The 23,990-nt window shown below is 46.0% G+C and overlaps 1 protein-coding gene across 1 annotated transcript; it reads left to right on the top strand.

The window, feature by feature from the left end:
- Positions 1 to 9,539: 9,539 nt before the first annotated feature.
- On the top strand, positions 9,540 to 23,410 carry LOC120992589 (transmembrane emp24 domain-containing protein 7). Its single transcript, XM_040421652.1, has 4 exons — positions 9,540 to 9,676; positions 11,028 to 11,241; positions 20,857 to 21,102; positions 22,992 to 23,410. The coding sequence occupies exons 2-4, from the start codon at positions 11,071 to 11,073 to the stop codon at positions 23,226 to 23,228; spliced, it is 654 nt and encodes a 217-aa protein (XP_040277586.1). The 5' UTR covers positions 9,540 to 9,676; positions 11,028 to 11,070; the 3' UTR covers positions 23,229 to 23,410.
- The last annotated feature ends 580 nt before the right edge of the window (positions 23,411 to 23,990 follow it).

The raw sequence follows: 23,990 nt of genomic DNA, 5'->3' as shown, positions 1-23,990 counted from the left end.
GACCACCACCAAACAACAGGATCCTATAGAAATAGTCCGGTTCATCACACAATACAATACATCCAATAGACAGATACAAAAAATCTTGAAAAATCACTGGCATATCCTTCTTCAAGATCCGTATATAGCAAAATACCTACCTATAATACCGAATATCACTTACAGACGAGCACCAACTATAAAAAATATACTAGCCCCAAGCAAACCCAAACAACATACCCAAACAATAGAGGTAGGCGAACCGAGCCGGGTAAAAGGGAAAGATAAGGAAAAAGGGAGCTATAGGTGCGGAGCTAAGAATTGTCTGTGCTGTAAAATTATCACACACAAACAAACGTCCTTTACCTCCAACTGCAATGGCACATCATTTCCCATAAAACATCACCTCACTTGCCATTCCACCTACGTCATTTACCTCATTGAATGCGGATGCGGCCTGCAATATGTAGGCCGCACGACCCAAGCCCTCCATTGCCGGGTGAACCAACACAGGTACAATATCCGCAAACAGTACTTGAAACATGGGGTGTCCAGACATTGCGCATCCACACTGGAAAAAGAAAAACATGAGATTAAAATTACCCCAATTGATTTCATACCGGAGAACCCTTTTAACCGATTTGAAAGACTACAAAAAAGGGAAGTGTATTGGATGTACCAATTGGACACACTGAGCCCACGAGGCCTGAACGAAATCAATGAGACCATCTTATGATAAACAACATACATATATAGGTCAAGGGTCAGCCAACACACATCAACTCGACCTAGGCTCCCGGACAGACACCGATATACGACCGTGTGCGTGTGTGTATCCATACACACGTGTATATAGAGAGAGAAATATATCTGTTTAACACCTCAGAGAACTGCTAATAATATAGCAATTGAAGTATTGCGAATATACACCACAATACCTAGACAATACCTATATACAGACTTAGTCACGTATGCACCTCACATACGTACATATTAGTAGTATTTATTTATATTTATATTTATTATTATTAGTATTATTATTCTTATTATTACCATCATTATTATTATTTTTTTTCCTCTACCAGCTATTAGCCTATGACTCATGTATTGGACTATAATATACACATAGATATATGTCAGCTCCATTTGAACGTATCTCAATATATGCGTACCAGAAAGCACGCCATACAACCCTGCCTTATTGGAGTACCTCCATCATGCCCACAAATAAGGGATCAGTTAGGGACCTAGTGATCCATCTCATTATAATTATAGGCACATTATGACAGCCTTGAGACCGCAGTAATAGTCACCAGTATAATACCAACAGATGCCTCTTATTTCATTTTATACATATTTTATAACTTATTATGGATCTTGGATTGTATAAGAGTTCGTTCACTCTTTTAATAGATTTTACCTACTTCCCTAAAAAGACCATAGCTGGTCATAATAGGGTTTTAAACAGTATCACTCATACCCCTGTACCGCATATAAGTGGCTGACATATGATGATGATAAATGCACCCCATAGCCTGGCGTTTTCTAAAAATACCCCATCTGCTACATATATTTAATTTATGCCAACCGCTGGGAATAAGAATTTAGAACCCCTCAGAAGCGACTGCACCAATTAACATGGAGAACTAAACTAATATAAACATCAGCGCTACACTAAACTAAATCAGCGCTATGCTAAATTAAACTAATATAAACATCAGCGCTACACCATACCGATCTGGGGACCGTGAGGATCCGGGTCTGAGAGATCAGGCAGCGCTGAGTGCCACAGCATTCAGGAGGAGCCGGGAGATCCTGCATAAATAACTGATAGACAGCGCTGAGGGTCACAGCAAGCAGGAGAAGCCGGGAGATCCTGCTTGAATAACTTGAATAACGGACAGACGAACCACTATGGAGCAAAAGCGGGGAGCAGGATATGCCCTCAGCTCCATGTGAAAGAACAATGTTCACTGCGGTGCTGAACTAGTGCGGGGTCAGCAGCGCTGCTGCTACTCTGAACGCACCACTACAAGTATCATCGCATGCTGCCACACAATGTATCATTAAATGTATCATTAGGTGTATTATGAAATCCACAGTTGTAACAATGTAACAATGCATAGAACCAGACTGTGAAGCGCTTGACCCTGCGCTACCCAGCCTGTATACCACAGTAAAGGTCGGACACTTAATAGTAATTGCCACAGATCACTAGAAGATACTGGCAATTAGGCTCATTATACCAAGCACGCCCACCCCACCCCCTGTACCTCCTCCTTTTTAACCCGCCAAAACAGCGTTTTAAATATCCCGATCACAATTGTATCTGCATTCTGTATATTGTCCTGACGAAGGGGGCTCTTTGCCCTTGAAACGCGTTGACCAAAATAAAAAAGAATCTTATTTATCTCAAGGACTGATCTCTATGCCTGCAGCGCCGGATAGTGGTCTGACACTTTTAAGAATCTCTGCATATCTATTTCCCTGGAACCATTTGGACAGGAAAAGACCAAGGCAGCAGCACGGCATCCCCTGATGCTGGTGGGGAAATATACCAGCTAAGGCACATCTAGCTGTTGTGACTATTCACAACAGAATCCGGTAAGCGAATTACGCACCATAACTGTATATTCCTTATAAGGCGTTACCACACATGAGGCGCTGTGTTTTTTTGTCTTTTCTCCTTTCCATAATTTAACCCTGGCAGCCCCCCTGGCTTGAACATCGGAGCAGTTCATGCTCCGATGCTCTCCTTTGCCCTTCACACACTGCCGGGCGGAAGCTTCCACTCGGCGGTGTGTTCAGTGACGTCACCGGCAGCGATGGGCATGCTTTAGCGATGGGCATGGAGAGCCTGGTACGTCACTGGATTCAGCTTTGGTACGACAACTGGATTGTCCTATTCAGCTTAGGGCAAAGGAGAGCAACGGAGCATGAACTGCTCCGATGCTTGTCAGGGGGGCTGCCTGGGTGAACATGGAGGTATGTCCGGGTTCAGCTCTGAACCTGGACAACCCCTTTAAGTCAGCTTATGTGGTGGTGGTGGTGGTGGTGGTTAGTGTAAAAAGTCGCATTTATGAAAAAAAATAAAAAAATAAGTTGTCGTGGGAACAAGTGGTAGGTAATTATTAAAACAAGCGGCATTTCTTTTTATCTGATATAATTGAGTTAAATTTCAGGGTTCTGCCATCCAACAAAAACGTCCCAAGTCTGAGACAAGAGTTGCAATTTACCATTGGAAATGTTGCAAATACAGGGAGTGCAGAATTATTAGGCAAGTTGTATTTTTGAGGATTAATTTTATTATTGAACAACAACCATGTTCTCAATGAACCCAAAAAACTCATTAATATCAAAGCTGAATATTTTTGGAAGTAGTTTTTAGTTTGTTTTTAGTTTTAGCTATTTTAGGGGGATATCTGTGTGTGCAGGTGACTATTACTGTGCATAATTATTAGGCAACTTAACAAAAAACAAATATATACCCATTTCAATTATTTATTTTTACCAGTGAAACCAATATAACATCTCAACATTCACAAATATACATTTCTGACATTCAAAAACAAAACAAAAACAAATCAGTGACCAATATAGCCACCTTTCTTTGCAAGGACACTCAAAAGCCTGCCATCCATGGATTCTGTCAGTGTTTTGATCTGTTCACCATCAACATTGCGTGCAGCAGCAACCACAGCCTCCCAGACACTGTTCAGAGAGGTGTACTGTTTTCCCTCCTTGTAAATCTCACATTTGATGATGGACCACAGGTTCTCAATGGGGTTCAGATCAGGTGAACAAGGAGGCCATGTCATTAGATTTTCTTCATTTACCGTATTTTTCGCTTTATAAGACGCACCTGATGATAAGACGCACCCAGTTTTCAGAGGAGGAAAATGTAGAAAAAAATAATTTTAACTAAAAGGTGGACTAAAACATTTTAATAAAATAACATATGTGCAAACATTACCAACAGCCATCAGCAGCATTATGAAGCATTAACAATAACAGAAGAGAGAGATTTTCAGTACGACATGACCTCTAGTCATCTGAAAACCCCAAAAACTCTTCACTGCTGTCCGAACTCAGTGGCTCAATGTCAGTGGTATCACTGTCACTGGTGTCTTCATATAGGACACCATCCTCCGAACCGTCCAGGGCATTACTGATGCCGCATTTTTTGAAGGATTTGACAACCGTTTCTTCCTTTACTGATTGCCATGATGACTTCACCCACTCGCAGACTTGGGTGATAGTGGGCCTCTTCATCCGTCCACTGGGTGTAAGGTCATGATTCCCAGCAGCCATCCACTTATTCCACTCCTCCCGCATGCAAACCTTAAATGGCTTGTTTAATGATACATCAAGAGGCTGCAGCTGGCTGGTAAGCCCCCCAGGAATGACCGCTAGATGAGTGTTCACGTCTTTGAACCTCTTTTTTGTGTTTTCGGTGATATGTGCCCTAAACTGGTCAAGCACAAGTAAGGCCAGTTTCTTCAGAAGCCCTCCAGGTCGTTTGGACCACACTTTGTCGACCCATATTCCCATGCCATTCTCGTCCATCCACCCTTTCTCATGAACATGGACAATCACTCCTCTTGGAATCACCTCTTTTGGCATGTTCTTCCTTTTGAAAATGATCATTGGTGGCAGTTTGGTCCCATCTGCGCAGCAGGACAATACAACCGTGTAATGGGTTTTTTCGTGCCCTGACGTCTTCACTGTTACGGTTTTTGTGCCTCTCATATCAACAGTCCTGTTCGATGGAACATCGAAGGTTAATGGGACTTCATCCATATTCCCAATCTGGCTTATTTGATAGTCATTTTTCTTTCTTGAATCCAGCACAAATTTGTGAAAAGAAAGAATCTTGGACTCGTATTCCTTTGGCATTTTTTGTGCTATTCTAGTTTTGGTGCGCATAGCAAGGCCACACCTCCTCATAAATCTGAAGCACCATGATGGGGATTCAGTAAACTCATCGATGCCTTTTTCTGCAGCTAGACGCTTGGCTTCATATATGATCATTTTGGTAGATACGCAGAAGCCATTGTTCCTATGACGCGTGATCCACTCTTTCATTTCCACGTCAATCTGTGGCCATTTTGCAGTACGCCCACGAAAAGTGCGTTTGCTTTTATCTGCTTTCTGCAGCTGATCCTCCTGTTTCCTCCACTCCCGTATCATTTTTTCTGTTGGAGGCGGCCCAAAATGTCTCTCAGCTGCCCTGTTTCCATGTTCTTTGGCGTATTTTATCACCTCCAGTTTAAAAGGAATCTTATATGAAAGCCTTTTCTGCTTTGACATCTTTCTACAGTATGGATGCAGCAGGAGACTACAGTACGATAGTATTCTACAACAAAATACAGTAATAAAAGCATGTCAGTGTCATGGGGATACTAGCTAAGAATATCACAGTGGATGACACTGTTATGGGGGATCTGGGGAGGACACTGTTATATGGCATCTGTGGACGTCACACGGTTATGGGGGGGATCTGTGGACGTCACACGGTTATGGGGGATCTGTGGACGTCACACGGTTATGGGGGATCTGTGGACGTCACACAGTTATGGGGGATCTGTGGACGTCACACGGTTATGGGAGATCTGTGGACATCACACTGTTATGGGGGACCTGTGGATGTCACACTGTTATTGGGGATCTCTGGATGTCACACTGTTATTGGGGACTGGTGGATGTCACGCTGTTATGGGGGATCTCTGGATGTCACGCTGTTATGGGGGATCTCTGGACGTCACACAGTTATGGGGGATCTGTGGATGTCACACTGTTATGGGGGACCTGTGGATGTCACACTCTTATGGGGGACCAGTGGATGTCACACTGATATGGGGGACCTGTGGATGTCACACTGTTATGGGGGACCAGTGGATGTCACACTGTTATGGGGGACCAGTGCATGTCACACTGTTATGGGGGACCAGTGGATGTCACACTGTTATGGGGGACCAGTGGATGTCACACTGTTATGGGGGATCTCTGGATGTCACGCTGTTATGGGGGATCTCTGGATGTCACACTGTTATGGGGGATCATCTCTGGATGACACACGGGAATCTGTGGATGATACACTATTATGGGGGATCTGTGGATGCCACTGTTATGTGATTATAACCCCCATCATAAAGAATACACTGATGAGGGGAGTTATAGTCACATTAAATATGAACACTGTCCAGGGACTGTACCCTGGACTGTATTACAATAGCTTACGGTAACTGATATGGCTACCATATACCGTAACCCACCTCATCCATGGGAATCCACCAGTGAACTGCAGTACCGTATATGGGTGGATTCCTATGGATGAGGGGGGTTATAGTCATTTTTAATATACCGTAGACAGATGCCAATTACAGAACAGTACCTGGACACTGTTTATATTATGGTAAATATGACTATAACCCCCCTCATCCATAGGAATCCAACCATATTTTGCAGTACATGGGTGGATTTCTATGGATGAGGGGGGTTATAGTCATATTTAATATAGACACATGACTATTGCAGAACAGTGTTTATTTTAAATATGACTATAACCTCCCACATCCATAGGAATTCACCCATATACTGCAGTATATGGGTGGATTTCTATGGATGATGGGGGTTATAGTCATATTTGGCACTTTAATTAGGGTACCATAAATTGCCTTAAGATGTCCTCACCTTGGGACTTAGGATGCAATCTATGGTACCCAGAGGGGGGTGGGGGGGTGTCATGTGACACTGAACAGTGTACCGGTAGCTGATTGGTGGAGGAAGGGGGAGCAGGATTCACCACCAATCAGCACCGGACAAGTAGAGTTGGGGTGAGTAGAAACTGGCTGCCTGGGGGCAAGGGGGGTTCTGGATCCCGATTGGATACAGCAAGCTGGCGGGAAAGGGAAAGGGGGGGTGGCTTGAGGGGCGGTGCTTTACCACAGGCTGGCGGCACTATATGGAATACAGAGATGCCGCCAGCCTGCAGACATCGAGGAAGGAGGAGGTACGGTAATGAGAAACTGCCGGGGGAAGGGGGGGGTGGCTTGAGGGGCGGCGCTTTACCACAGGCTGGCGGCACTACGGTATATGGAATATAGAGATGCCGCCAGCCTGCAGACATCGAGGAAGGAGGAGGTAATGAGACACTGCCGGGGGAAGGGGGGGGTGGCTTGAGGGGCGGCGCTTTACCACAGGCTGGCGGCACTACGGTATATGGAATATAGAGATGCCGCCAGCCTGCAGACATCGAGGAAGGAGGAGGTAATGAGACACTGCCGGGGGAAGGGGGGGGTGGCTTGAGGGGCGGCGCTTTACCACAGGCTGGCGGCACTACGGTATATGGAATATAGAGATGCCGCCAGCCTGCAGACATCGAGGAAGGAGGAGGTAATGAGACACTGCCGGGGGAAGGGGGGGGGGGTGGCTTGAGGGGCGGCGCTTTACCACAGGCTGGCGGCACTATATAGAATACAGAGATGCCGCCAGCCTGCAGACATCGAGGAAGGAGGAGGTGAGGAGAAACTGCCGGGGGAAGGGGGGGGTGGCTGGCTGGCTTGAGGGGCGGCGCTTTACCACAGGCTGGCGGCACTACGGTATATGGAATACAGAGATGCCGCCAGCCTGCAGACAGTTACGGTGCCGGTCCGGACGCTCCAGGACTAGCTTACGGTACATGGAGGAGATCGGGCGCAGCACTTTGTCATCAGTGAAACCGCCAGCCCGCTGCTTAGTGCCGCAATGTATGCACGGGCTGGCGGCTTCACTGAAGAGTACCGTGAGTGCTGCCCGCCCGTTCTCCTGTCCGTCCTCCCGCCTGTTCTCCCGTTGTTTTATGGCAGCTCAGGAGCAGTTAGTGAGAGCTCCTGAGCTGCATTAAGTTACACATTTGGGCCACATTCGTTTTATAAGACGCACTAACTTTTTCCCTCCACTTTGGAGGGGAAAAAGGTGCGTCTTATAAAACGAAAAATACGGTATACCCTTTCTTGCCAGCCACGCTGTGGAGTACTTGGACGCGTGTGATGGAGCATTGTCCTGCATGAAAATCATGTTTTTCTTGAAGGATGCAGACTTCTTCCTGTACCACTGCTTGAAGAAGGTGTCTTCCAGAAACTGGCAGTAGGACTGGGAGTTGAGCTTGACTCCATCCTCAACCCGAAAAGGCCCCACAAGCTCATCTTTGATGATACCAGCCCAAACCAGTACTCCACCTCCACCTTGCTGGCGTCTGAGTCGGACTGGAGCTCTCTGCCCTTTACCAATCCAGCCACGGGCCCATCCATCTGGCCCATCAAGACTCACTCTCATTTCATCAGTCCATAAAACCTTAGAAAAATCAGTCTTGAGATATTTCTTGGCCCCGTCTTGACGTTTCAGCTTGTGTGTCTTGTTCAGTGGTGGTCGTCTTTCAGCCTTTCTTACCTTGGCCATGTCTCTGAGTATTGCACACCTTGTGCTTTTGGGCACTCCAGTGATGTTGCAGCTCTGAAATATGGCCAAACTGGTGGCAAGTGGCATCTTGGCAGTTGCACGCTTGACTTTTCTCAGTTCATGGGCAGTTATTTTGCGCCTTGGTTTTTCCACACGCTTCTTGCGACCCTGTTGACTATTTTGAATGAAACGCTTGATTGTTCGATGATCACGCTTCAGAAGCTTTGCAATTTTAAGAGTGCTGCATCCCTCTGCAAGATATCTCACTATTTTTGACTTTTCTGAGCCTGTCAAGTCCTTCTTTTGACCCATTTTGCCAAAGGAAAGGAAGTTGCCTAATAATTATGCACACCTAATATAGGGTGTTGATGTCATTAGACCACACCCCTTCTCATTACAGAGATGCACATCACCTAATATGCTTAATTGGTAGTAGGCTTTCGAGCCTATACAGCTTGGAGTAAGACAACATGCATAAAGAGGATGATGTGGTCAAAATACTCATTTGCCTAATAATTCTGCACGCAGTGTATGATTCAAAATTTCCAAGTGTCGCCTGGCTGGGTTGGCTGAAATGGCGCATTTTGGTTTTAAAAAGTCGCATTTTAGCACTATTGCCGTTGAAGTGTCGCAAATCGAGTGAAATAGGCGGATAATCAAGTTTATATTTAAAAAGGTCACATTTTAAAAGGCTGTGTGCGCCTTTTTATAAATGAGGTGAAACAAATCACCACTTTTGACACAAATTACTCCATTGTTGATAAATGTCCCCCATTTTCTTGTAAGAGGCTAGAGCATCTACACCTTTCACACTGACAACTTGCTGATCTGTGTGCCAACACCCTACAATCTGGGTGCCAGGGGTGGGCACTGGGCACAGCCTCAGGGTGGTTTTCCAAGCACACAGGCAGGTACTGCAGCTGGGGCACTGCTGTGGCAGGCCTGTAGATGGCGCAGTGTCCATTACTGTATGTTTGGTCTTGCCCCTGTTTTGGGGGTCCTGTGTTTGGCACAATAGCAGCCCCTCCCCCTCTCTGCTCCACGCAGACCCAGCCCCGCACACTCCCTGCCATGGAGACCGCACGCAGATCCCGCCTCCTCCCCCTCCCGACAAACACGTAGACATTGTGCTATTGTTTCCGGGGCACCAGTCACCGGTTTCCGCTTTCTAAGCTCCTTCGGCCGACCCTCCCTCCTGCTCTGCATCTGCCACGCTTGCAGGAGCTGCTTGTCACCCTACATCCGGGATACGGCCGGGGTAAGTGAGAGTCGGGGGTCGGCTCCGTGACATCACGGGGGGAGCTGGGGAGGCGGCCGCACACATAGGCCGGGGCCTCGGTGACAGGTGCCAGGGATCGGGGCTCATTGCCGTCCATTATAAACAGATAGGTGCCGGGTCAGGACAGTGATTCCCCCTCCCCCTATGCAGCCGGGTGTCCCCTGTTATCAGCCATTTCTGACTGGTAGATGCGGACTGTAGGTAGGTAGTTCAGGAAGATCTCATTATTAAGCCTGTAGATAGTTGTTGTCTATTGTCATCCGCCTGTCCCTTAAAGGGACAAATCCCTTTCCATGTGCAGCCAATAATCAGCTGATGGCAGTGCTCACAGCCCCCAGACCCTCTGTGATCAGCTGATGGCAGTGCTCACAGCCCCCAGACCCTCTGTGATCAGCTGATGGCAGTGCTCACAGCCCCCAGACCCTCTGTGATCAGCTGATGGAAGAGCTCTCTGGGATCATCTATGGTCCTGATAGGGCACCCTCACCAAAGAGGTTACAAATCTCAGACAAGCCATACAATACAATAAAAAAAACATCCTATACTTCATTTACAGCTCCATTTTATGCCGTGCAGGTCCAGTGCTCGTGCTGCTGCTTGTTTACAAACCACAGCGGAAATGTGACCACTGCAGCCAATCCCTGTCCTCTGAGGTCTAACTGCTGCAGCCAATCCCTGTCCTCTGAGGTCTAACTGCTGCAGCCAATCCCTGTCCTCTGGGGTGTAAGACTGTCAACACTGCAGCCAATCACTATGCTCATTCTCTACACCTGCACGTCCCGTGTCTGAACAATCGGGTGTACGGATTGACAGTGCTGCAGCCAATCACAGTCCTCAGTGTTAGACCACTGAGGATAGTAATTGGCTGTCGCAGTCATGTGCAGTTTGTAAAAAGCAGCATCAGGCGAACCGGGCTGGAGGAAGTGGTGAGTGTAAGATGACTTTTAGGGCTTATTCGAGATTGTAATTATCTCTGACTGCTTTAAAGAGCTGTCGCCTCTCCTGACATGTCTGTCTTAGTTACTACTTGCATCCCTCTTGTAATAACAATTTTGGGGCATCTATTTTTATGACTATATTATGCCATTCCTTTTATTCCTGCTAGAAGTTCTGATTGGGTGTTACCAGTCGAGCTATGTGCCTGCACAGTCTGGTGCTGACTGTGGCCTCTATTTGGGTGGTCCACACAGGCCAGTACTCTCAGCACCCAGTGTACAGAGGGCACGGCTCCCGCTGATGCTTTATCCTGCAGCGCATAGATAGAATCTGATGTCATGTCATACATACTTGGTATATGGTATGAGAATATATTTTCCTTGCTCCTTTTTAGGTGGTGATTGTTTCTGTGGGTTGTGGCCACTAATAGGGTGAAGATGCTGCACTGTCTGGTGAATGACTCCAGGGTGGGGTCCTTGCTGTCAATCTTCCTGCTCATTCTGGGATGTGCCACTGCCTCTGAAATTACCTTTGAACTTCCCGATAACGCCAAGCAGTGCTTCTATGAAGACATCACTCAGGGAACCAAGTGTACGCTCGAATTCCAGGTAAATCAATGTATTCAACATATACTTGAAGACAACGTGTCCATACGACCTGTTAGGGCGCACAGCAGGGATGCACAAAATCCAGACCCAAGGACTGCAATAAAACCTAAAAGATTATTACCTTCTGAGACATTTCTAAGGCCATACATGTCGAACAGGTGATGGTTCCACCTCCAGGACTCCCACCTGTCTTGAGAATGGGGGCTCCCTTTCACTCATTTGCATTTTAGAAAGGCAGAGACCGTGCATGCACGCAACTCTCCCCATCCCCATATGTTGGCAGTGTGACCCTCTAGGAAGGATTAGATGAGGTGGTCAGGTGGCCATGCTGCATCTACTCCTTTTTGGAGTGTCACACGGGTCAGGAGAACCCATTCTGCCGATGTATGGAGATTGCAGAGCTGGTCACACAGGGATCTATTGATACTTGCACTTCCCATTTATCTCTGATATGTGAGCAGCCACCAGTGACCAGAGGGTTGGGGGCCCCGCAGGTTGTGTACCCCTGGTACATGGGCATCATAGAGGGGTTCCCACGTTCAGGAGGAGCCAAAAGTGAAATCCTTTCTATTCTGACAGGTGTTCTGGCATACTTGAGCCATCCTTATTTTATGCGGACGGCAGTTCATGTGAATGACTGCTATGTAACCCTACATTTTCCCGGCAGTGGTGGATGCTTGGTGGGGGAGGTTGGATAGCTCCAGTGCCTGAAAGGGGTGTTCTCTGATAAAAACAACTCCTTTTAAAGGGGTTTTCCAGGATTTTTTATATTGATGGCCTATCCTCAGGATAGGCCATCAGTATCTGATTGATAGGGGTCTGACGCTCCACCCTCCCTCCCAAGTAACTCCAGCGCCAGAACTGTGCGGTGGACAGAGCTGGTTTACTGCAGCACCGCTCCCATTCACTTCAGTGGCAGCAGTACAGCAGTACAGCAGTAACCAGCTGTGCCAACTGAGGATAGGTCATAAATAAAAAATCTCCTTTTTCTTCTCCTCTCGCTTTCTAAAACTTAACATGGATAAAACAGAATTAATCATCTTTCCCCCATCTTGCTCATCCCCGCCAACAGACCTATCTATCACAATCAATGGCTGCACACTCTCCCCGATCACCCAAGTCCGCTGCCTTGGAGTGACCTTGGATTCTGCCCTTTCCTTCCGACCACACATCCAAGCCCTTTCCACCACCTTCCACCTCCAACTCAAAAACATCTCCCACATCCGCGCTTTCCTCAACTTTGAATCTGCGAAAATGCTTGTACATGCCCTCATCATCTCCCGCCTAGACTACTGCAACATTCTCCTCTGTGGCCTTCCATCTAGCACTCTCGCACCCCTCCAATCTATCCTCAACTCTGCTGCCCTACTAATCCACCTCTCACCCTGTTACTTCTCTGTCTCTCCCCTCTGCCAATCCCTTCACTGGCTCCCCATTGCCCAGCAAATTCACTTCAAAATACTAACAAATACATACAAGGCCGTCCACAACCTGTTCCCTCCCTACATCCCTGAGCTACTGATACATCCCCACACATAATCTCTGACCCTCACAAGACTTTCTGCTCTCCTCTTATTACCTCTTCCCACAATCGCCTCCAAGATTTCTCCCGTGCATCCCCAACACTCTGGAACTCGCTACCCCAACATATCAGACTCTCACCTACAGTGGAATCCTTCAAAAGAAACCTAAAAACCCACCTATTCAGACAAGCCTACAACCAGTGACCCTGCTGCCTCTATACCGCCATGACCAGCTTCACCCGCACCTACTGTGTCCTTCTCCCATACCATGTAGATTGTAAGCTCTTGCGGGCAGGGCCCTCTCTCCTTCTGTACCAGTTTGTAATTCGTCTTGTTCATGCTCAGCGCAATTGTCTGTATTATGTATGTATACCTCTTCTCATATGTACAGCGCTATGGAATGAATGGTGCTTTAATAATATTAGTAGTACCTTAAAGGGACACTGACAGGCCAAATCAGCATATATAGTTATAGATATATGACATTACAGGTCTTATAAAGTCTATTAAAAGCATCTAAGTATCCCCCCTGTCCACCTTCTAAATACCGAAATATAAAGTTTTATAACCTGCCTGTCTCGTCACCAATCTGCCCAAGGGGCAGCGTTTCATCTCAAAATGCGCCCAGCCAGCCGCTCCCAACTGCCGTTCTGAAGCCCCGCCCAGCTCATCAATATTCACTTCGCTGGGCGGCGGCTACAACTCTCCACAGTCACGATCCTGCACATGGGCAATTGAATCCTCCTGGCATCATTCATGTCAAATCTGCCCATGCGCAGGATCGTGACTGGGGAGAGTTGTAGCTGCCGCCCAGCGGAGTGAATATTGATGAGCTGGGCGGGGCTTCAGAACGGCAGTTGGGAGCGGCTGGCTGGGCGCATTTTGAGATGAAACGCTGCCCCTTGGGCAGATTGGTGACGAGACAGGCAGGTTATAAAACTTTATATTTCGGTATTTAGAAGGTGGACAGGGGGGATACTTATATGCTTTTAATAGACTGTATAAGACCTGTAATGTTATATATATAACTATATATGCTGATTTGGCCTGTCAGTGTCCCTTTAAAGTGACATTGCTTGTCCTTAAAGGGGTTGTTCACCCCAGGGGACCTTTTCTGGATACCCCCCTTCCCCCCGGCATGGCTAAACCTGCACTGGGAATCAAATTGACCTGATCCACGCCACTGGATTCCATCTCCATCACCCCCCCCCCCCCACCCCCCCCCCCCCCCCCCCCCCTAAGGCGCTGCAGGTCACTGGTCATCCTCCATTGACATCCGGTTTGATGAGGGGCAAATGGCCGCTGCAGCCAATGACTAATTTTCAGTGGTGATGTGTCATCCATATGTTGTCACATGAGACATGGGTGACATGTCACTGCTGTAGCCAGGTGACCCACGTCATACCAGATGTTTATGCAGGGAGACCTGAGACCTGCAGCACCCAACGGGGCGCAATGGAGCCGGGAACCCAGAGGCAGGGATCAGGTAAATAGAACCATCTTGGGTGGGGGGGTGGGTCTGCAGAAAAGGTCCCCAGTGGTAAACTATGTTTATAGGGTCAGAAGAATTGCCTAGACCTGTTCACAGAGCTTTTTGGCGTGCAGAATTGGCGCCAAAAACGCCATCAAACAGCCTCCAATTCATTTCAATGGGAAGCAAAGCCACATGGTAAAAAAGCAAGGAGAAAAGAAGCAGCAAACGCGCTTTTAGTCTCCCATTCAATTGAATAGAAAGCGCCCAATCACCACACCATATGTGGCCGCACATTTTTTTTTTTGTGTGCAATTCCACATCAAAAACTGTGAATAGGAATCCAGACTTGCAGTGAAGTATACACCCCCAAGAAAACACTTGTAAAACCGTGGGGGGAAAACGTGGCCCGCGGCGTCTACACCTTGAAGCTAGTGCTGCTATCGTTTCTACTGTTGTTCTGCACAGTAGGTGTATCCATGTTTGTTTAGCCTGTGAGCCATGGCTTACCCGAAGGGCGATATGCAGAGAGCTTCGGCGTGACATTGTGACAGGCTGCGGTGAGGGTTAAATAAGACGGGATATGGCAGTAACGTGCCGGACATGGCCATTAGCCTTCGTTTTTCTATGGGTGTCTCTCTGGGAATATTTCTTATAATAATTTGTATAATTTAAAGCTGTTGGCCAGTTTATATTACTAGCGGCACATGTGCTGGGAACACCTGCATGCTGCTAGTAATAACCATTATTAGACTATCAGCACCTATGTCCTGTGGTGTAATATGCATGGGGTCCTCACTCAGGACATGAAGCGAGTGTCCATGAAACACTGATTCGGCAACAGGTTCAATACTTTCCAAAAAGATAGGGAAAAAATTCTGTCACTCAAGATGAACTATTGAAAATTATTATTTATTGGAAAAAAAAAATCCATAAAAAAATAATAGCATGACTCAGAGCCCTAGTCGTGTAGTTGACATGTTTCGAACCTGGTGACACTGGTTCTTACTCATAGCGCATGCGCAGTCTGTCCCCAGTGTAAATGAATGGAGGTACTAGACGTGTGCGGCTAGTAATATAAACTGGCCTAGCACGCCTCCAGCCAAACCGGAAAATTCAGTTTTGAATGCACGATGCAGGAATTCACACTCCCCACTCAGGCACAGTATTGTTCAGGAAGCAGAGATATGAGCTGCTGTATGTAGAGTCTTAATTGTACTTGAGCATGCTGAACTGATATGGAAGGAGGCAACATCCCGGCTATTCGGTTACTAATCAATCTTCCATGCATTAGTCCTTTAGTGAAGGACAGTCCGCACGGATGGCGGTTTAACCTCGGTTTTGACCTCCAGTTGCCGACCCATAACTGCCACCTCTTCTCTACGATCCTGTGGAATACGTACGCCCCTTCCGCACGCTCCGTATTTGATGAGCTGCCAGTTATCAGATAAAGCTGACCTGTCAGACTTGTTTCCGCGCACTAATCCAAATCTACTCAAGTCTGCAAACATTTTATTATTGACTAATGTTGGAAAATCGCTTTATGTTTTTATGATGTTTTAATGGCTGCTGCTCCTTCCTTGAATGAAAATCTATCAATGGTAAAAAAGCAAAACGGCACAACCTTCGGTCTCGCGTGCACTGTGTTTTTCATCCATTTTTTGCGGATAGCACACCGACCCATTCCTTTGTACTGGGCCATGCACACATGCAGATTTTTTGCTGATCCGTGTGGCCTTTCCACAACGATTCCTGCTCCTCTTGTGGACGAGAACAGTAATTTCTATTGATGCGGAGTGCACACGTAAGGCATCCGTATTCTGAAGATCCATGGTTTGCAGACCTAAATACAGACACGAGAGGCCTTATGTGTGTGCAGCCCGTCTGACTTTTCTGCCGTAGCAGATATTATGGGGTGCAAAGTAGGGGCAGCCTGGAAACCTAACATGGCCCTGGAAAAAAGTCTAAAAGTGGCCCCATGTTATAAGCGGGTCCAAATTTACAGAAGGTGGGCAACACAAATGGGCAGGGACAACAGAAGTAGGCGGGGCCAGCAATACCGTAGTACAGCACAAAGTACCGCCTCTGCAGAACCAAATACCACAGTGCAGCGCAAAGTACTGCTGGCCCCGCCGCTATATTCCGCCAGGTGCTTAAAGGGGTTGTCTCATCACAGACAATTGGGGTCCCCATTGTCTTGTGTGCGGGTCCCAGCGGAGCGCCGCAAGGTGGTGGCTGGAGGGCTCCGGTCCGGTCACCACTAAGCCCGCTCCCCATAGAAGTGAATGGGAGCGCACCGCACATGACCAGCCACTGCTCCCATTCACTTATATGGGCCCGACGGAAATAGCCAAGCCAGTGCTCTGCTATATTTTGCGGCCCCATAGAAAATGAATGGAGGGCAGCTGCGCGTGCGCAGTGCGCTCTCCAACACTTTCAGGGCTCCGTTCTCAATGTAGATGGGGGTCCCAGTGGTGGGACCGGCACCTATAAGACAATGGGGGCATATCCTAGCGATATGCCCCCATTGTCTGTGATGAGACAACCCCATTAAGTACCTGATACTCCTAGCATTAATTAATGCTGACGGCACCAGATTGTTATGTACCTGGCCGGCAGCCGTGAGGAGGGCTCAGTCGTGACCCTGGGCATTGGCCCACCAGGAAATGTCACTGTATGGTCTATGGCCAGTCCACCCCAGGGGATCAGGGACTGTTGAGCTCAACATGCAGGTTCTTAGTTACACTGGGAGATGAGTATTGTCAGATATGGCTATCCGTGCCTTGCTTTCCTCTCCCCATTTAAATAAAGGGCCAGACCTGCCTATTTTTTGGGAGGGGAAACTAGACGATAAGAGCTGTTGTCTCCAAATGATATAGATTTTAAATCTCATCCACTTTCCTGCTATTGTAAAATCTGTGGGTTTTTTTTTTAGACACAATTCCGCTGTGGAAAATCTGTAGGGTAACCGCCACGTGAGGCTGCCCACTGTCTTATGTCAGATGTAACACATACAGAACTATTTCCCAGTGTGGCCTTCTACTCTGTCCACTGAAGTGTACGTCTGTGTGATCCAAAGTTGAGCATCAGGTTTATTGTGCAGGTTAAAAGCTATCGATACTTTTGCATAAATTTTTTTGGTTAAATAACAAAATGTTTGCTGTTTTTTTTTTTTTTTTTTTTCTTCACACAATAGGTGCAATTCCATCAAAAATGATGCAGAGGTGTTCATAGCTTTTTGAGGGTTTTTCAGGACTTAAAGAGGTTTTCAGGCTACAGATATTGATGACCTGCCCTCTGGTTAGATCATCAATATCAGATTGTGGGGGTCTGACACCCGGCACCCTCACAGATCAGCCGTTTTGGCAGACGCAGCACTGAGGCAGACAGCTCCGTGGGTACTGCAGCTCAGACCCCCATATCGATCTGATATCGGTGACCTGTCTTGGGGCAGGCCTCAACATCTGTAGTCTGGAGAACCCCTTTAAAAATGGATGACCTACCCTCAGGATAGTTCATTAATATAGTATAGTGGTAACTCTCCCCCCTCTCTTGCTAACCATGGCCTGTTTTAGCAGTAGCTGGGTGTGTATAGTGCTCCTTAGCCGCTTTCGTACAATATTCCAGTGACTATCCCAGTTCGTCAACATAAATTTATCATAATAGTAATGGCGCCTACTAATCCCTGTTGAAAACTGTTTAGCAATTTACATTTTGCTTGCAAATATGGTGTCACCTTTCCTCACACTAGTGCTGCGGGGTAGCTTTCAGTGCAATTCATTGCTCATGGGCCACAATAGGATGTGATAGTGCGGCGCTCTGTCAGTCTCCTGCTGGACAAAGCTTTCAGCCTAAACACCGCATTAACTACACATTTTGGTGAAACTTAGTTGCCCATAGAAATCAATCAGATTCCACCTTTCATTTTCCAAAGGAGTTTTAGTGGAAAATCTGATTGGATGCTGTGAGCAACTAAGTCAGTTTTTCTTCACACCAGTTTTGATAAATGTCCTCCTTTGCAGTACGATCATCCATTCCGGGTGAGTTGCACAGTATTGTCATTCTGTTAGAATAAGATACATATTAATGTAGGTATATTCGTTTATGCAATTTTTTTCGTAAATCGGGATACAATTTGCCATGTTCACAAGTAGTGGCATTAGCACAGGAAATCCGTGGCCAGGAAGAGACGTGTGGGTGAGAGTGGCATTCATTCCACAGCCCATGGTGACGATACAGCCCGTCTATTCTATGAGTAAAGCAGCATCTCTTTCCAATTCCGGCATATACAGAGGACCACTACTGTTCCCCATTCTAAAATCGGCATATACAGGGAGTGCAGAATTATTAGGCAAGTTGTATTTTTGAGGATTAATTTTATTATTTAACAACAACCATGTTCTCAATGAACCCAAAAAACTCATTAATATCAAAGCTGAATATTTTTGGAAGTAGTTTTTAGTTTGTTTTTAGTTTTAGCTATTTTAGGGGGATATCTGTGTGTGCAGGTGACTATTACTGTGCATAATTATTAGGCAACTTAACAAAAAACAAATATATACCCATTTCAATTATTTATTTTTACCAGTGAAACCAATATAACATCTCAACATTCACAAATATACATTTCTGACATTCAAAAACAAAACAAAAACAAATCAGTGACCAATATAGCCACCTTTCTTTGCAAGGACACTCAAAAGCCTGCCATCCATGGATTCTGTCAGTGTTTTGATCTGTTCACCATCAACATTGCGTGCAGCAGCAACCACAGCCTCCCAGACACTGTTCAGAGAGGTGTACAGTTTTCCCTCCTTGTAAATCTCACATTTGATGATGGACCACAGGTTCTCAATGGGGTTCAGATCAGGTGAACAAGGAGGCCATGTCATTAGATTTTCTTCTTTTATACCCTTTCTTGCCAGCCACGCTGTGGAGTACTTGGACGCGTGTGATGGAGCATTGTCCTGCATGAAAATCATGTTTTTCTTGAAGGATGCAGACTTCTTCCTGTACCACTGCTTGAAGAAGGTGTCTTCCAGAAACTGGCAGTAGGACTGGGAGTTGAGCTTGACTCCATCCTCAACCCGAAAAGGCCCCACAAGCTCATCTTTGATGATACCAGCCCAAACCAGTACTCCACCTCCACCTTGCTGGCGTCTGAGTCGGACTGGAGCTCTCTGCCCTTTACCAATCCAGCCACGGGCCCATCCATCTGGCCCATCAAGACTCACTCTCATTTCATCAGTCCATAAAACCTTAGAAAAATCAGTCTTGAGATATTTCTTGGCCCAGTCTTGACGTTTCAGCTTGTGTGTCTTGTTCAGTGGTGGTCGTCTTTCAGCCTTTCTTACCTTGGCCATGTCTCTGAGTATTGCACACCTTGTGCTTTTGGGCACTCCAGTGATGTTGCAGCTCTGAAATATGGCCAAACTGGTGGCAAGTGGCATCTTGGCAGCTGCACGCTTGACTTTTCTCAGTTCATGGGCAGTTATTTTGCGCCTTGGTTTTTCCACACGCTTCTTGCGACCCTGTTGACTATTTAGAATGAAACGCTTGATTGTTCGATGATCACGCTTCAGAAGCTTTGCAATTTTAAGAGTGCTGCATCCCTCTGCAAGATATCTCACTATTTTTGACTTTTCTGAGCCTGTCAAGTCCTTCTTTTGACCCATTTTGCCAAAGGAAAGGAAGTTGCCTAATAATTATGCACACCTAATATAGGGTGTTGATGTCATTAGACCACACCCCTTCTCATTACAGAGATGCACATCACCTAATATGCTTAATTGGTAGTAGGCTTTCGAGCCTATACAGCTTGGAGTAAGACAACATGCATAAAGAGGATGATGTGGTCAAAATACTCATTTGCCTAATAATTCTGCACTCCCTGTATGAGTGTATAGTTGTAGTCCTCACCCACTGGTTACTTGTTGGAAAATCGCACGCGAGATATGAGTCATCCAGTCACTCTTTCGTCTGACACTAGTTTCAAGTCGGGACATCTTATCTAAGTTAGATCAGGGGTGCACAACCTGCAGCCTGGTGCACATGCTGGGATAGGTAAGTACTAATGCTGCAGTCTCTGAGACCGACATATATATTAGCAAACATTGGGGTTCATCTGATCCCTGTGTGGTACTAAAGGAAGGAGAAGATGGAGCGCACAGGTGGCCATGAATGCGTTCATGTCACCCAGTACCATATTGCTGATACAGTTAGGGCTTGTCCAGGAAAAATGAAAAGTGCAAGATTGGCTTAAAAAGGTCTCTTGCCAATCTATGGTTCCTGGTTCTTCTGGACACAGCAAAAGCTTAGACGAACACTGACCACGGCAGTGACCAGCCTCAGCCAGTGATTGCCTAAGCGGACACATTGCGAGCGGGCAGGGGATTGGTAGGGCGAGAATTATTTTTCTAAGACATTTTGTTCAGTTTGTAATTTTATTATGTAAAAATGTTTTCTTGACCAGACAAACCCAACCCTATCGCCATCATTTAGTCAGAAAAAACCCACAGCTCTTTTTTCAACCATAACAAATGATTGACTTTTGGTCACCCTACTAGTAAACAGCTAATACTGGCTTCTAAACCTGAACTGTGACATTTTTCTTTTCTACAGGTCATCACCGGTGGCCATTATGATGTGGACTGCCGGCTTGAAGACCCAGATGGGATAGTGCTGTACAAGGAGATGAAGAAACAATACGATAGCTTCACTTTTACAGCCTCACGCAATGGAACATACAAGTTCTGCTTTAGTAACGAGTTCTCAACTTTCACGCACAAGACTGTCTACTTTGACTTCCAAGTTGGAGAAGACCCACCACTCTTCCCTAGCGAGAACCGGGCCACTGCCCTGACACAGGTCAGAACTGTAACTGTTCTACTTCTGACATATACATTTCACAGCTCGAATGGCATATACATTTGCGTGGTTATGGAAAGTAACTGCACAAACTATGTATATTTGTATGTATTTGGGGTCTGTGAAGAGCTAGGTGACCACTCCTATGAGCTTTGTATTGGCAAGCGTTAGTTCCTGTTACCTAGAATATCTTTTACCAGGATAACGTGGAAACATGGCTGAAAACGGCACAGGAATAGCTTGTCAAGCCAACAGACTAGATCGATTAGATGAAGGCAGTTCTGCATTTTCCAGGCTGTGTTTACATTACCATTCCATTTTCTGCTCTTCTGATCCGTGAGAAGAACGACAAATGAGACTGCGATGTGAACCCAGCCTTAGGCCAGGGCTCCACGGTGACCTATCACCTGCAATGTGTTTTCCTGCTACTTTGTGTGATCACGGCGCACATTTGATATATTTTAAGGGCTTGTCCCATTAACACAACTTATCTCTTATCCACAATATTGGTCCCATCAACGGATAAGATACATATAAATTATTCCAACATATCACTAATGTAGGACACCAGTTAGAAAAATTATTACCATTTTTTCGAACTGGGGTCCTGCACTAGGATAGGGTATAAATGTTTGACTGGCAGGGGTCTGACCGCTGGGCTCTACACCGATCGTGAAAATGGGCGTCCATGTACCCCATTTGAATGGAGTGTTAGACACTTGTGCATGCCCGCTTCTCCATTGATATCTATAGGACTGCCAGAGATAGATGAGTACAGGGACTTGGCTATATCCAGCAACCCCATAGAGTTGAATGGTTCAGCAGAGTGCATCTGTGACCATCGCTTCATTCATACTGGAGAGCACAGATCCTCATTCTCGTGATCAGTAGATTAGCAGTCAGATCCCTACCAATCAGAAACGTGTCTATCCTGTGGATAGGGAATAAGTTGTCTTCAAGGGACAACGCCTTTGACATATCTGACAAATTTTAGGGAAGGTCCTCAAAATGTCATTTGTTCCTATAGGCTAACATTGCATGCTATGTGGTATTATAGTTGTATGAGGACCCTAATTTAAAGGGGTTCTGCAGTTCTTTTAAACTGATGATCTATCCTCTGGATAGATCATCACCATCTGATCGGCGAGGGTCCGACACCCAGGACCCCTGCTGATCAGCTGTTTGAGAAGGTAGTGGCGCTACTACCAGCACCGCTGCCGGGTGTCGCACCCCTGCCTATCACATGCTGATGATCTCTCCAGAGGATAGATCATCATTTTAAAAGAACTGCAGAACCCCTTTAAGAATAATTCTAGCCATTAAAGGGGTTGTCTCATCAAAGACAATGGGGGCATATCGCTAGTATATGCCCCCATTGTCTTATAGGTGCAGAGCCCCGCAAGGTGGTGGCTGGAGGACTCCGGTCCGGCCACCACTAAACCGGCTCCCCATAGCAGTGAATGGGAGCGTACCGGGCATGAGCGGCCCCCGCTCCCGTTCATGCGCAGTGCTCCCTACTTCACTTGCGGGGCTCCGTTCTCGATATAGGTGCGGGTCCCAGCGGTGGGACCCGCACCTATAAGACAATGGGGGCATATCCTAGCGATATGCCCCCATTGTCCATGATGAGACAACCCCTTTAAATAAATGGACACTCAAATGAAACCCTGACGGACACCAAGTCAGTGGGGTCCATCGGGCACATTGTTGGTACCTGTCATACAGTGAATTATAAATGAAGGCCATGATGCAGATGTGAACAGAGCCTTACATTATGTTAATCATATGCAATAAATATATGGATAAAACTACGTATTGCGGTATACCTTCTCTTAGATATTTGAAATGTATTTGTTTTGTGCTAAATGTTTTTTTTTTCTCTTGTGCAGATGGAATCGGCTTGTGTTTCAATCCACGAAGCTCTGAAGTCGGTCATCGATTACCAGACACACTTCCGCTTAAGGGAGGCGCAAGGCCGCAGCAGGGCAGAGGATCTGAACACCAGAGTAGCCTATTGGTCCGTAGGGGAGGCTATAATTCTCTTAGTTGTAAGCATTGGACAGGTGTTTCTTCTTAAAAGCTTCTTCTCCGACAAAAGAACAACCACAACACGCGTTGGATCATAACCCAGAATTATCGGATGATTTTCTTTCTTTATACACTGTTGTCCCAAATTCAAATGTTTTTTTGTTTTTCATTTTCATTTTTCCTTTTCCTGATACCAGTAAGGAAAAAAATGTATATATTGCTAAACTTTAGTTTTACCTTTTAAACTCCACCATAGCCATCCCCTGAAAAAAGAAAAGAAAAGAAAAAATGGTGTTATGACACTATTTTTTAACTGTTTGAGGGATTTATTTTTTTTTTTCCAGAGGGGATTTGGATTTTGAGGTTGGACATTCCTCTTTAATGTTAATATATTTCCCTCTGAAAGATGATCTGTCCACTCGATTTTTTTAATGGTTACACTAAGGGTCCTTACACACATGAATTTGGCTCTGGCTTTTTTTCACCAGTAAAAAAAAAAAAAAAAAAACCTGAATAAGCTCATGCGTTTTTAATTTTTTTATTTATTATTTTGGGCACCCGCATTTGTTTTTTTTTTGTTTGTTTTTTTGCTGCGTTTTCTGTTTCTTTTTTTTTTTTTTTTTTTTCTAAATGGCTTTGTGTACTGCATTTCTTTCCTGATGATTTTTTTTTTTTTCCCTATAGTCTAGAGATGTAAAAACGCCAGAGCTACAGCATGTTGCCTTTTTGGGAGAAAAAAAGGCAAAAAACACCACTTTTAAAGCCTAGTTCACACAGTCTGTGTTTGGTCAATGACTGTGAGCACCTGCTCTGTGTTTTTGACCCAGGTGTGGGTGTTCTGGCTCAGAATCACTCATGTG

The sequence above is a fragment of the Bufo bufo genome, chromosome 2 (assembly GCF_905171765.1).
Source record: "Bufo bufo chromosome 2, aBufBuf1.1, whole genome shotgun sequence".
Lineage (NCBI taxonomy): Eukaryota > Metazoa > Chordata > Amphibia > Anura > Bufonidae > Bufo > Bufo bufo.
The sequence above is the reverse complement of the archived record's forward strand: the minus strand, read 5'-3'. Positions and strand labels throughout refer to the sequence as shown.